Below are 14,896 nucleotides of genomic sequence, written 5' to 3'. Positions count from 1 at the left end.
CAACAAGCATGCTGATATAGCGTTACCCCGCTGAAGCTTGGCACATGATGACTTCAGCAGCACTCGTTTGTGGAGGTAAATATTCCTGTTCTTAAAATATTTTGCCTCCTAATTGGTTTTGAGGGATTTGTGATTTTTTGCCAAGTTACAGCTGAACACCTATCGAAGTCAGAATCACGGAACCGCGTACCGCTATTCTAAATCGCTTCCGTCGTCTATCCAGAGAGAAGCTGGAAACCATGGTGGGGAAATATAGCGTACATCTGCTAAAAGAATTTGTACGCCGTTCAAAAAGACCAACCCTATCCGGCTGCTAGTCGACCTGTCAGGACCCCTTTTTGATTAACTACGGACAATCTAGATACACGATGTGGAGACCATTTAAAGAATATAGTTTAACTCACTTGCGATAACTCTTGATTTTCCAAGCCCGCCAGTAGTCCAAATTTGGTCTTTGCAGATATGATATTTGAAGTATGAGGTCCGAGATGGATACCAAAGAGGTTAGCCTGCACTTCTCCATATCGGCATTAAGAAGGAGCCAAGTTGCGTTTCTCGATCCTTTGTAGCTTTCGCTTAACTTCTCAGGGCACGTTCGATAACTTTTTTTGGCCGGTTCGGTTCCACCAGGTGGGCGCAGCCAGGTCGATATTTTTAAGGCCCACCTGGGCGCAATCTGCAGGGTGTAGGCGCCTCTTCTAGACGCCAAAGCAGGGGTGCTTTCCACCTGGTAGAAGGCGTTCGTTCGGTAGGCGATTCGAATTGGATCACGTGATGGGGAGACCGGGTCAAAAAATATCATGAAGGGCAGAGTCGTTAACCAGGTCGTGTCCGTGTTCCATCTGGACCCCCCCTTCAAAACGGCAGGTCCAGATGGAATTCGCCCAGGTGGACTGCCCAGGTGGCTTGAATTGCTGACAAAACTCGCTGCTATACTAGATTGGGGAGTGCAATCGCGGTTGGCGCGAACTCCTCCACCTAGCCAGGTGGAACCTCCTTTTCAGCTGCCAAGACGGCCAATCTGCCCAAAATCCACCTGGGGTGTCGAACGGACAGTATCTACCAGGTGGACCCAGGCGGCTTTTTTAGAGCACCCACCTGGTGGAGTCCACCTGGCCAAAAAAAGTTATCGAACGTGCCCTCAGGCCCATGTCTAACTTCCTAGATTGAACCCTGTGACAGGGCTTACGACAAAACATGCTTCCCTAATAAATGGGTTATCCCCTAACCGTTGATTTGGGTCCCACGGTTATCGATAAAGGACTAGCCAATCGGAGAACCCTGTTCAATACAAGTGTAGCGAATTCTCTAAGGACCCCAACGGGTTAGGGGATAACGTGGTTTAATATTGTTCTAACACAAATCATTAAATGAATAAATTCTAGACCAAATGTGCTAATAAAACCAAAACTCCATGGGGACGGAACTTCAACTATGACCATAATACCAGTAAAGATGTTAAAATAGGAGTGATTATCGATGATTTGGCCGCACTGCCCCGAGTCTGTGACTGTCAGTTGCTTCGACATCAGTAGAACTGAGCTGCAATTTTTCCCTGACAATGACCTTGCTTGGATGAGCGAAATTGAATAAGAGCATTGTGATAAACATGAGCGCCGCGTCGAAGAGATAGAGGTACATCTCGCGCCTGAGGAGGAAACCATTGGATCCTTGAATATATTCAATAGCACGGAAGACGGACCGAACCATGATTAGGATACTGGCGAAATACAGGACGAGGAGGTAGGTTTGCCACTTAAGACCCAGGGACAAGGAACGTGAAGTCGGCTTCCGTGCCATTCGGAAGTGGAAATTGCCTGCTACGATAATAAAAAACCCGAAGAAGAGCAATTGAGCTATGAGGCCACCAGTGATTGCGCGCTCTCCAAGGGTCACTTGTGAGTCTGTTTTCGCGTTTGCAAGAATACCACCACCTATGGCCATTTAGCAAAAGACAGGTTAAATAAGAGAATAGGTTTGCAGCAGGCTTACCTGCGGACTGTCCGAGAAATGATATTATGTCCCCTGCCACAAATATCTTCGTGATCCACCTTCGTTTAATCATTGATCGTGAGTCCCCATCAGTTAACGTAATTATTCGACCAAGTATCATATATATCGATGCGGCCAGTAGTCAGTGATCTTTTTAGACTGGACTGGAGTGGATCTGGGCTCGAATCCACTCCACCAGCCTATTAAAAGCTGGAGCTCCAAGAGCTCTATGAAGCTTCGAAGCAAATATATACTATAAATAGTAAATCTTAGTATAAATATAGTGTTAAGGAGGTTAAGGTAAAGGTGGTAAAAATTACTAATATTAAATTAGATTTTCTACTTATCGTCCTTATTAACCTCTCTATCCTTATTACTGTTATTAGTATTATTACCTAAATTAAGCATCGCCTTAATAGCGGCGGACTCTACCTCTAATACCCCCTCCCTATACTTATGCCATATTAATAACGTTTACATTTTAGTATTTTTAGGCGCCCTTATACTAAATATACTACTTACTATATAGCTTAAATTCCTCTACTTTTTTTAATGCGTTGGTTCTGTTTAGGTTAATTTTTTTAAGAGTAATAAGGATATTATTAAAGGTAGGTATATAGAGGGAAGGACCGCTCTATATTAGTTAGCAAGGAATAATACTAAAAGGGCAAGTAGTGGTGCTAAGGGGGGGGGAAATAGAGGGAGGTAAAAAGGGCAATGGCGAGGATAATAGGGGCGGTATAACTAGAAGTTCTAGATTTAGTAATAGCGTGGTTTTTAATAAGCGAAAATCTAGCCAATAAAATATTAGCATTTGTTAATATTGCAGTGTTAATATTAAAATATTGGCAATAATTTGGATATAATTATTATAATAGAAATATACTTATTAAAAATAAATATTATATAAATTATTAGTATAGATTGGCAGTTTTATAATATAATTATATAACTTAAGCTATAGTTACGTAATAGCGCGCCTTCGTATAATCTTTTAACATTAACCCTTTACTTTAACTTTAACTTTACCTTACTAATAATAGTAACAATAATATACGTATATTATCTAGAAAGATTATATAAAGCTAATATTAACTTAGGGCTCTTGTCCTCTATAACGCTGCCGTTACTACTACCGCCCTTACTAGCACTAATGCTAACCCCGTCCTTATTATAGGACAGCAGCAGTTAGTGTTACAGACGCTTTAAGTACGATATTATAACTACTTGGAGAAGAGACGGAAGAAGCTAGTTAGTTAATACAGGCACAGTCTAGGATGGAGCCGATAGAACTATATGACGAGGAATGGTAACCAAGGTCACATAATGTGATCTGTATAATCTGTGTAATCTGTATAATCTATAACAGAGTAGATAGAGTATATGTATATTATATACAAGAAGGATTTTATAGGAGTATGGTTGTGTATTTAAGGACCCTTAGTCCCTACCTAGATAGTTCCTTCCTTATAGTAATTCTTAGAATATAATTAGAGTTAATCTGTTAGGCAACTACTCTACTAGTTGTTATTATTTGTTGACTTCTATCTTTGCATTTCCTATATACCTAGCCCAATAATGAGCCCAACGTAGTTCCTGCTATAAGGTTCCGTTACACAATTACTACCTAGTTACGGTATTAAATATAAGAAGTTAAATAATATGCCACCAAAAGCAGCCACTACAACGCCATTGACGGCAGCAACTACTTTAAGGTTAGGTAACGACACTAGTATGGCAGATACTAACTTATAGCAACCTGTAACGGTCGGACAACTATAAAAGATAGTCGACCAGTTAATAGAAAATAATGTAACGTTAGAAAATAGGATTAACGGGATAGGCGCAGCAAAGGTTAAATTACTATTAATTAAAAGATACTTAGGAGAGAGATTAAAGCTTAAAGGATTCCTTATATAAATGCACTTTAAGGTAGCATAAGAGGGAGTAAAGCTGGCAATACCTATGGATCAAATAGTATACGCAGGATTGTTCTTAACAGGAAGAGCACTTAAATAGTTTAAGCCTTACCTTATAGAGATACAAGCGAACGGCATAACAACCACCAACTAAGAGGTATGGTTTATGTTCTTAAGCTAGAATGGATTCGTAGAATAACTTATATAAATATTCGGAGACCTAGAGGCAGTAACTATGGCGGAAAGAAAACTCTAAAACATTACGTAATAAACCTTAGCAATTAAGTATACAATATAGTTCCAAATATTGGCAACGCAAGTAGAGTGGAATAATAGGGCGCTTATGGCATAGTATAAATAGGGACTTAAGGCTAAAGTCTAGGACGCGATTATCCTAATAGAAGATACGGACACCCTAAGGGAACTAATAAATTAGGCGATTAAGATTAATAATTGGATCTACTAAAGGGAACAGGCTAAGAGAGGCTAGGATAGAGTTCTATAGTTGTATAAGGCGCAAAGTACGTAATAATAGAAGCTAAGTTAAAAACTATAGTATGGCGTAGAGCTAATAGACCTAAGTAGTACTAAAGAAGCCTATAAGAGATAGAGTAAGAACCTATAAAAACCTAAAGGATAAGGATTAAGTAATTAAAGGTCTAAGGAGCAGAGGCCGAATTAGAGATCTTAGCAGTAGAAGACATTTAGGCGGATTCTATAGTAAGAAAAATGGTTTAAAGAAGGAGCTTATAGAAATTACGGAAAATAGGGTCATTATATTAGAGACTGTAGAAGTGGGCAAAGTCACTATATAGTAAAAGGCATAAGACTAGCAGATGATATATATATATAGAGGGACAATAATATACTGCGAGGAACAAAAGAGTATTTAATTAAAAGTTTTACGTTTTATTATAATAACACATACCGAATTTATAAGGACGCTAAGTACGGCGCAAGCTACTGGCTATAGGAGCTAGCACCTATAGGATGTAGAGGAACTAACGAACTAGTTCGCAGATCGGACATTAAGGACGATAAATTCAATATAGGCAAAATATTCCGTAACAATAAGGCAATAAGGGCCGCTTACTAGGAGCGAGCAGACCTTGGAGATGTTATACTAGAGGTAGAGGATAATTCCACTACAGAATAGGGAACATTAGTAGGGATTAAGACCCCACTAGACATGATATTTATTACTTCGCAAGACGTAAGAGAAGTAGGACAGTAAACTACTTCGGCACTTGATAAAGGCAAAAGGCCAAAGGCTTAAGATTCTTATAGCGAGATAAGAGACGACTAAGATTCTTAAGATAAGATAAGGCAAGCTTAAGGACCTACAACGGACGATAACTAATGGAGCAGAGTAGCAGCTCAGTTTAGTGAGATACGAATAAGCTTAGGACGAAGTTTCCTACAGGTACAAGATTCTTAAGACAAGATAAGTAAGATTTAAGACTCTTAAGACGAGATAAGAATACTAAGTAAGCCTAGTTAGACTAAGGCTGGAGTGAAGCTTAAGTCAGAAGCAAGCTTAGGATTAAAGAATTTAAGGGACTAAGAATTCGGAGTACGAATCAGGACACCTATAGGTAAAAGGTAAGGAGCTTCTTTATAGATCAGAGAATCTATAGCGTAAATAGTAATTAGACTAGGAGACGAATATATAGACCTAGAAGATTTACTAGTAAAACATAGTGTTTAGACTAAAGATCGAAGAGTTAATACCAAGATTAAGAAGTAAGAGAACTTTGAGGATTAGAGCGTAAGGCGTAAACTAAAAGAAACTATGGAAGAGTTTAGGTAAAGAATTATTATATAGCAAGAATAGAAACTAGATAAGAGATCTAGCATATTAGGACATATAAAGGACAGAGCACTAGTATAAAGAATTACTAATAGGCCTAGGGCAGGCATACTAAGAGCTAAGTGGCTTACCGAACTAGAAGACGAAGAGGATTTAGGAATCTTAACTAGGTTCAAAGAACGACACATAAAGGGCTGTTATAACGTAGTAATAAGAAGATACTTCCTTATAAACAAGCCGTATACACTCCAGCAGCTGTACCAAAAGTGGTATAGGCAAAGGCGCAATAATAAGTGAGAAGATTTCTATATATGGTTAGATAAAAAAGTTATCCAGAACCACCTAATTATAGAGAAGGCTATAACGTATATTAAAGGAGCCTTAATTATAACGTCAAAGGATTTAGAGGAACGATTAGAGGACTAGAGAAGCGAGAGACGTATCTTAGTACCTATAAATAAAGTTATAACGTTTAGATTAGCATAATAAAGGTTTAAACTTAAAGATAAAGATAAGTTAAGAGTTAACCCGAAGTACCTAGTACACTATATATTATTATAGATCGCGTACGTAGACGATATATACAAGATGCATAAGAATCTAAAAGAAAAGAATTAGAAATACCCTATAAGGATGTACTAAATAATAAACAAACGATAGTACAGAAATGCCAAATATATACATAGATGGCATCTAGAGGTTTAAGAGGAAGGAAGTTTAGTACTTTAATTAGGAAGATTCCTTACGGAAGAATACTTAGACGGATAATAGTGGTAGAAATACCTAGAGAATATATATCTATAGTATATTAAAGATAAAAAGCGAACTAGGTATTAGCTAAAGAGCGAGCTAAGTGCAACAGGATTAAGTAGCTAATAGTTGGGAAAAGTAGAGGCCTATAGGACTAGAGGGAGCTAGTAGTAGAGCCTCAGACCCTTAAAGGAATTTAAGGACGATACCTAAACTTATAAGTTAAATGGCAAGATTAACAGTTTAAAGCGCTAATAGATAGTAGAGTAACGCGGAACTATATCTTACTAGTAGTAGTTAAAAGAATAGGGCTACCTTATAGATAGAAGGAGTAACCTTACCTATTAGTTATAATTTTAGGAGATCTAATAGCCTATAGAGGAGGGATTATTAATCTTAAAACAGGACCTATTTAGATAACCATTAAAGGAAGATAAATTGAGATGTCTTTTAATATCCTACCGTTGGGACAGAATAAGGTAGTATTAGGAATGCCTTAGTTATAGGAATACAATCTAAAGATTAATTGGATTACAGGTCAGGTTAATATTAGGGATACTTAACGCCGCAAGTAGCGATAATAAGCTAAGTTAGTATAGTACTAAGTCGGAGCGATATATAAAGAGATTAAGCGAGGCTTAAGTTATATACCAAAAAGATACTATAAGTACGGTAAGAAACTATAGTTACCGGAGAGTAAAAAGCTATTAGAGTATGCAGTATGGGACTATAAGATAGAGTTAGAACCAGGAATAAGCCTAAAGTTCTTTCTAATCTACAAGCTTACCGAAGAAGAAGGTAGAGCATTAAAAGAGTTTGTCTAGGAAAACCTACAAAAGAAATATATTAGACCATCGCAGTTATTAGCGGGTTATCCAGTACTGTTTATACTAAAGAAGAATGGCAAACTAAGGCTGTATATCGACTATAGACAGTTAAACAGCATTACTAGAAAGGATAGGTATCCTTTACCCTTAATTAGCAAAATCTAAGATAGGATAGGTAATGTATAAATCTTTACGAAGATAAATCTAAGATAGGCGTACTATTAGATTAGGATTAAGGAAGGCGATAAATAGAAGGCAGCCTTTAGGTTAAAGGAAGGACTATATAAACTATTAGTTATACAATTTAGACTTATAAACGTACTAGTAACGTTCTAGAAGCGTATTAATAATATATTAGGAGAATACTTAGATAAATTTGTTATGGTATACCTTAACGATATTATTATCTACTTAATAACTAAGGAAGAACACGGAGAACACGTTAAATAGGTCTTAAAGAGACTATAAGAAGAATAGATGCTAGTAGTAATTAAGAAATGCGAGTTCTTTACTAGGAAGACCAATTTCATTAAATTTATTATTAAACTAGGCCAACTCAGCATAGATCTAAAAAAGATTAAGGCTATAGTGAATTGGTAAGAACTAGAGAATGTTACGCAGTTAAGATTGTTTTTAGGGTTTTGTAATTACTATAAAAGGTTTATAGCGCAGTAGTTAAAGGATATTAAGCCACTTACGTAATTAATAAAGAAAGAAGAATTATAGGTATGGGGAGAGGAATAAAAGGAACTCTTTAAGAAAGTTAAAGAGTTATTTACCTAGGAACCAGTTCTTAAGATCTATTAACTAGAACTAGAGACGGTTATAGAAATAGATATATTAGACTATACACTAGGGGCATACTTTATGTAGAAATATTAAGACGGATAGCACCCAGTGGTATACTATAGTCGGAAGATAACACTACTAGAGTTAAACTATAACATCTATAATAAGGAGTTATTAGGTATAGTTATAGCATTAAAAGAATAGAGAGTATTCTTATAAGGTATAGAAAAACCATTTATGGTTAAGACGGATTATAAGAACCTAACAGGATTCCTAATAATAAAGAAACTTAACTAAAGACAGGTTAGATGGGCAGAGATGCTTACAGAATACTATTTCAAGATTTAGTATACTAAGGGTATAGACAATACGCGGGCAGACGCTCTAAGCTGTAAAGCTAAACTATAAAACGATAAAAAGCCGTTAGGGGCTTTACTGCGAAAGGATATAGACGGATTAATTAGGTATAATTATCCAAAAATCACAGTAACTTAAGAGAGTGACGAACTGGAGAGAGTCTACGGGATACTAGAAAGCTTTTAGGTATAGAGAATTCTAAAAGTATAACTAGAAGATCCATAAACGGATATATACGAAAATTGAGAAGTAAAGTATATCCTAAGAAGCATAGCAGAGCAATTTGTGGAAGAATTTTATAAGGGATTAACTTAAGGACACAACGGAGCTATAGGCTTAGTGTTAAGACTCTAGGAGGAGTATATTATTGACGGAATCTAGAGGATGGCTAGAAGGGTTATAAAGGAGTATCTAGATTGCTAAAGAAATAAACTAACAAGGCATAAGCCATATAGAGGGCTATAACCTATTAAAATACTAGAGAGACCATAGGAGGTTATATTATAGGACTTTATTATTAAGTTACTAAAGTTAAGAGATCCTATTACCGGATAAGATTACGACGCGATCTTAGTAATAGTAGACAAGCTTATAAAGTAGGGATACTTTATAGCATATACGGAAGAAATCTCAGCGGAAGATATTGCTAGAATCTATATTAAAGAAGTGTTTATAAGATATAGAGCACTAAGTAAGATTATATTGGATAGAGATCTAAGATTTATAGCAGTATTCTAGAAGGTATTCTTGGTGGAGTAAGGAGTTAGAGCAGCAACTTCTACCGCATATTATCCGCAGATAGATAGTTAAATAGAAAGATTAAATTAGACGCTAGAGCAGTATCTAAGGTATTATATTAATCACGTATAGAATAATTAGGTATCGCTATTACTAGTTATACAGTTTGCATATAATGCAATACCTTAAGAAGGGATAAGCATATTACTATTTAAGGTAAATTACGGATATAAGCTAAGGATATTATTATTACTACGGCAAGTAAAGAAAATAAGTAGCATAGTTAAAGAAAGAATAAAGACGTTAATAAATCTTTATATAGACCTTATGGAATTAGTAAAGAAAGTATAAGAAAGAATAAAAAGGTATTATAATACTAAGAGATCTAAGGGACTAGATCTTAAGGAGGGAGATAAAGTATGGCTACTATACAAAAATTTCAAAAGTTAACAACCAAGCAAGAAGTTAGACCACGTCAGACTAGGACCTTTTAAAATTACATAGAAGATTTCACCGGTCACGTTTAAGTTAAACCTACTAGCTAAGATAAAGATCTACCCTATATAGTATATTATAATGCTAAAGCCAGCATATAAGAATATTAAGCCACCGGTCTATAAAGTAGACACGTATAGAGGATAAGAGGAAGACGAATAGCAAGTTTTAAAGATTGTTAGTTACAAGGACATTAATAATAAAACATAGTATAAGGTTAAGTGGATAGGCTATATTAAAACTACCTAGGAGCTACTAGAGAATTTAAAGAACGCTATAGGAAAGGTATAGGAGTATTAGAAGAGATTAGGTTAGGAAGCATTAATAAAGAAGGATTGCCAAAGAACAAGTTACCTAAGGGGGACCTAAGAAGAGCAGTTGTCGAGCTACTCGGATCTATTTCCTTCTCTATTGGAAGAGAATCTATTTTTTTATCGCCAAGTTTCTATAAACCTTATTCTATAAGTTTCCACTTCTTAGAACAAACCTTCTTACGCACCTTCTTAAGACGGATTAACTAAGCGGACGCCGCAAGACGAGACTCGAGGGCCCGTTATTAAGCATCAGCAGCCTCTTATTTAGCATTATAAGAACGGCGCAGTTCCGCTAGAGTAACAGATAGTTTATTATCTAGCCGCGTAGTAGTAGATTAAACATAAGACCTTAAAATAAATTAATTAGGGAACTAGACGACTATTAGAAGTAATAGGTTGTATATACTTAGTATTAGAGACAAAGCGAACGTTATAGGATAAATGAATATTTGCTTTAGTGCACTCTAAGTAAGAGGACGGTTGTTATAAAGATAGGTTCGCCAACGCAATACAGACTAACCCCTCTTTTAAACAATAAGAATATAGAGACGGTATAATCTTACCAAGAGACAATATTGCAGCAACAGTGCAAATACGACGAGCAGTCGAGGAAGAAGAAATTGCTTTAGGTATAATGAGCAATAATATTAACCAAATTAATTAAACGGATATTATACCTCTAGTAAATAACTTAGAGATATTTTAAATCTTTAAGGACGAAGATAAAGAGGAGGGAGATAGTATTACGGACGCTTTAAGTACGATATTATAACTACTTAGAGAAGAGACGGAAGAAGCTAGTTAGTTAATACAGGCACGGTCCAGGATGGAGCCGATAGAACTATATAACGAGGAATGGTAACTAAGGTCATATAATATAATCTGTGTAATCTATATAATCTATGTGATTTATAATAGAGTAGATAAAGTATACGTATATTACGTACAAGAAGGATTTTATAGGAATACGGTTATATATTTAAGGACCCTTAGTCCCTACCTAGATAGTTCCTTCCTTATAGTAATTCTTAGAATACAATTGGAGTTAATCTGTTGGGCAACCACTCCACCAGTTATTATTATTTGTTGACTTCTATCTTTGCATTTCCTATACACCTAGCCCAATAACGAGCCTACCGTAGTTCCTGCTACAAGGTTCCGTTATAGTTGGCTCCCTAGTATTATAGTTCGCAGAGCTATACGTTACTGGCCCTTCTAGGACAGGATATGGAGTTCGTATAAGGCGCGATCTCCCCTTATTAGATAGCTTTGTACTAGCCTTTATATATTAACGCCATCCTTATATAATCTTGGGGTTGGGTAGTAGGTAACCTATACGCTGCGTGCCTCAGCGCTTACCTAGGCTACCGCCTGTTCCTATTATATTATTAAGTACTTAGGCACTTTAGCAAAATATATAGGAATTATAAATAGCGTAACTATATATCCCGCTACTCCGTATAAGGCGAGGATAGAGGTAATAATAGTAGACCTCTACGCTTGCTATAAGTAGGGCTTAGTAGTAATAGTAGGGACGGCACGGCAGCGGTACCGTTATTAATTAACAACGAGCCTAGGGCTATGGCCTAAAACGCAATTATTCTTATATAAGGTACGTATGAACTTTTATTTAGTATATATTAGCATATATCTAGCTATTAGGATTATTAGCAGCACTTATATAAGATTTATAGTTTAACGTGCCGTATAAGCTAAGTAGTTGTTTTATATAATAAAACTAAAACAGATTAGCATATATATAGATAATTAAGATAGACACTATTAAAAGCTTTATATAAAAAATAAGTTAAATAACCTTAAGCAAGAGCTTAGTTCGCTGCCACTATTTTAAACATTCTACTCTTTTAAGACTCTTAATACCTATTTATATCCTCTCCTATAAGATTATATAACGCGCTCCTAAAAAGGATCGTTCTAGTTTATTACTTATTACTAGAATTAATAGAATAGTAATAGCTAGTAGCGATAGTCGTGGCCATCGTACACGCTGTTGCTCTTAGCACTATTATTTAAGGGCAGAAAGCTTGCTAATTTAACTTAGAGAATTAGTAATATAGTCGTTGTACTCGTCTTAGCTTTAAGGTTAAGTAAACTTATTAAGGTCCTTAATAATTAGATTATATAAATCTAATTCTTATTTAGTAGAGGCTTGCCTATATAGTAAAACTAATGGCTAGGTAGAAAGAGTCTTAGGCCTAAAAGCTTGCGATTAGTAATCCTCCTAAAGTCCTTTAACCTTTTTAAGTATAGCTTTCTACTACTTCTTTTTCCAATTTGCTTGAATATACCTTATATAATATTTAGGATAAAGAATAATTACCGCAGTATATAACGGGGATTTATTAGACTTTAGGTAGTATTTATTAAACACCTTCTATGTTATAGCTTGTATAAATGCCTCTAAACCAAAGCTTATAGAATGCTGTATTACAAAGATACTAAGCTAAGGAGAAGAGGAGAGGTATATATAGGAGGCAGAGGCGTAATATATACGCGTTATGACGCCAAGTCCTTAGCCGAACCCCTAACTAGGCTCCCTGTCCAGGTTACGCGTTACGGTGCCGTAACATCACCCCCCCCTTTGAAAGAAAGCCTGCCTTTAGGCTTTATTAAAAACAAAGTAAAACTAGAGAAAGAGAGACGTAAGTACGTTTGGACTAAGTATATAAGGCAACTATAGGTTACGTGGAAGCGCTAGAGTAGAAAGGGTAGCCGCTAAAACTCTTGGTAAGGATCTGGCTAATTAGAGAACTTTAACCGGCGGTTAAAGTTCCTGGATATCTAAAGGCCTTATATGACGCGCAAATCTAGGTGGCCGTATATTATAGTAGGCTTCGTTTCTTAGGCCTTAGGGCATTCTTATCTTTATACTCTTCTAGTAACTTATCGTCTTTATTATACTAATATTCTATCTACTTGTCTAGGTACTTTGGGGGTCTAGGTAAGTTAGGGTATTAATTATAGAACTTCTTAAGCTTCTAGGGGTAGCCTATAAAGTTCTAAGTAGGGTACTAGGTTAGGTCTGGGTTATAGCCCTTCCATTAGACACGGTATTTTAGCGCTCTTCGCACTAGCTTATATACTAGTATTTCTTTAACTTCCTATTTACTATCGCTACTAACTTAAATCGGTAGGGGAGGCTCGTTCTTCTGCCCGGGTAATAGGTTACTTATAGCTTTTTATAACTTATCTAGTAAGAAAATAGGGTAAACTCTAATTAAATCTGGGAGCTTTACCTTATATAAGTTGCCTACCTTCTCTAGGACCTTATACGGTCCTACTATCTAGTAGTTTAGCTTATAGCTAGGCCGCTTAGTCCTCTAATTCTTTATTATAACCTAGACCCTATTACTAGGGGCAAAGTTAGGTTCCTAGCGGTGTTTGTTTACCTACTGTTCTATTAACCTCTAGGCTTTTTCTAAGTTCTTACGGGCTACCATCTAGGCCTCTTCTAAGCGTTTAGCGTACTGCTAGGCCTCACTATAGAATAGTTTCTCGCGTATAGTCTAGGGTTCTTCCGGTCTTTTCTAGTCAAAGCTTATATAGGGTAAGTAGCCTATTTCCAGCTAAATAGGGGCAAACCCTATAGAGTTATGGGGTAGGGTCACTTGGGTATAGTCTATTAGGGGAAGCAGTTTAGACTAGTTATCTTAGAAGTAGTTAATAAAGGGCTAGAGTCTCTAGTCTAAATACTAATTTATAATCTCTATCTAACTGTCTGTTTAAGGGTGATACACTATAAAGAGCTTTAGCTTAATACCTAGGATTTAGGTAAACTCGTTCTAAAAGGCTAATATAAACTACGGCCTATAATTAGATATAATAGTGTCTGGCAGTTTATAAATTCGGTAGACGTAGTGGATATATAGCTAGGCTACCTCTTTGGCATTAATATTCTTATAGCAGGGGATTAAAATAGGCGCTTACTAAAGCGGTTAACTAGGATTATAACTATATTATATTTATTACGGTCTATAGGTAGTTTATAGAAGTCTATAGAGATATATTACTAGGGGCGCTCTAGTATTGGGAGCGGTTTTAGTAGTCCTAGGGTCTTATCTCATGGGATTGTAGCTCTTTAGCAGTTGTCGCAGTTCTGTATATATTAATTAATATCTATAGCTATCCTAGGCTAGTAGTAGCGGCCGCTAATAATTTTACGGGTCTTATTCTTACTAGGGTATGCCGTAGAGACTTAGCAATAGGCTTTATAAATTAGTTCAGTCCGCAGATTATTAATATTAGGGACTATAAGCCGCTCTTAATATAGGAGCAATCCTTCCTCTATTTTAAAATTGGGGTCTTCTCTTATAGCTTAATCGCGGAGGGCCCTTAGGGCGTTAGCTATGCGGTTTATAGTTAGGAGGTAGTTAATTAGCCCTATTAGTTTATCTAAGGACTCCTCTATTAGTGCTAGCTCGTTTTACTAGAAGTCTAGCTCCTTAAGGATCTGTGGGTTAAGCTGTTTAGGATAAAGGAGCGGGCGCGTCCGGTATTGGGTCTTTAGCTCGTCCTAGGGTCCTATATCTTATTCTCTTTAAGTTAGGGTATTAGCCTTAGAGTTTTACTTGCTAGAACAATATATAATTATAAAGAAGAATTAGGAGAGTACTTTGGCCTACTAGGCTTACTATTTAGTAAGCTGCTTTATAGTTATAAAGTACTCTAGGGCCTTATAATCTGTATATATCTTAATTTAAAAGTTTATACCTTTAAGCTCCGCGCGCTATTAGGATAGCGATTAAATAATAGCTAGCATTTCTTTATTATGTATTTTATAGTTACACTTAGCCGGGTCTATTATTTTTTTAAAAAAAGGTAATAGGGTACTATTTGCCGTCCTAATATAGCTGTAATAGGATTCCCGCTATAACTCCGTCAGAA

General features: G+C 36.3%; 2 protein-coding genes across 2 annotated transcripts; both read right to left on the bottom strand.

The window, feature by feature from the left end:
- Positions 1–836, bottom strand: K441DRAFT_84295 (uncharacterized protein). The gene is made up of 3 exons (XM_067654487.1): positions 405–836; positions 262–322; positions 1–159 (listed from the first exon to the last, which is right to left on the bottom strand). Exons 1-3 carry the CDS (start codon positions 800–802, stop codon positions 109–111), a joined length of 510 nt encoding a protein of 169 aa, XP_067504548.1. The 5' UTR covers positions 803–836; the 3' UTR covers positions 1–108.
- A 712-nt stretch (positions 837–1,548) lies between these two features.
- Positions 1,549–2,134, bottom strand: K441DRAFT_473620 (RTA1 like protein; the record flags this gene model as incomplete). The annotated part of the gene is made up of 2 exons (XM_067641871.1): positions 1,549–1,934; positions 1,993–2,134. Coding segments are annotated over 2 exons (528 nt in total), but the record flags the coding sequence as incomplete, so codon positions are not given.
- Positions 2,135–14,896: the final 12,762 nt, after the last annotated feature.

The sequence above is a fragment of the Cenococcum geophilum genome, assembly GCF_001692895.1.
Source record: "Cenococcum geophilum 1.58 unplaced genomic scaffold K441scaffold_18, whole genome shotgun sequence".
Taxonomy (NCBI): Eukaryota; Fungi; Ascomycota; class Dothideomycetes; order Gloniales; family Gloniaceae; genus Cenococcum; species Cenococcum geophilum.
Note: the sequence above shows the minus strand (reverse complement) of the source record. Positions and strands in the feature narration are given on the sequence as shown.

What these genes read in the sequence shown, in the direction of transcription:
- K441DRAFT_84295 (XM_067654487.1), bottom strand. Translation starts at nt 802, where the DNA reads ATGATATTTTTTGACCCGGTCTCCCCATCACGTGATCCAATTCGAATC. An exon ending in AAAATCAAGAGTTATCGCAA is followed by an intron (nt 323 to 404) that starts GTGAGTTAAACT and finishes GGGTCCTGACAG; the next exon opens with GTCGACTAGCAGCCGGATAG. An exon ending in TACAAATTCTTTTAGCAGAT is followed by an intron (nt 160 to 261) that starts GTACGCTATATT and finishes TGACTTCGATAG; the next exon opens with GTGTTCAGCTGTAACTTGGC.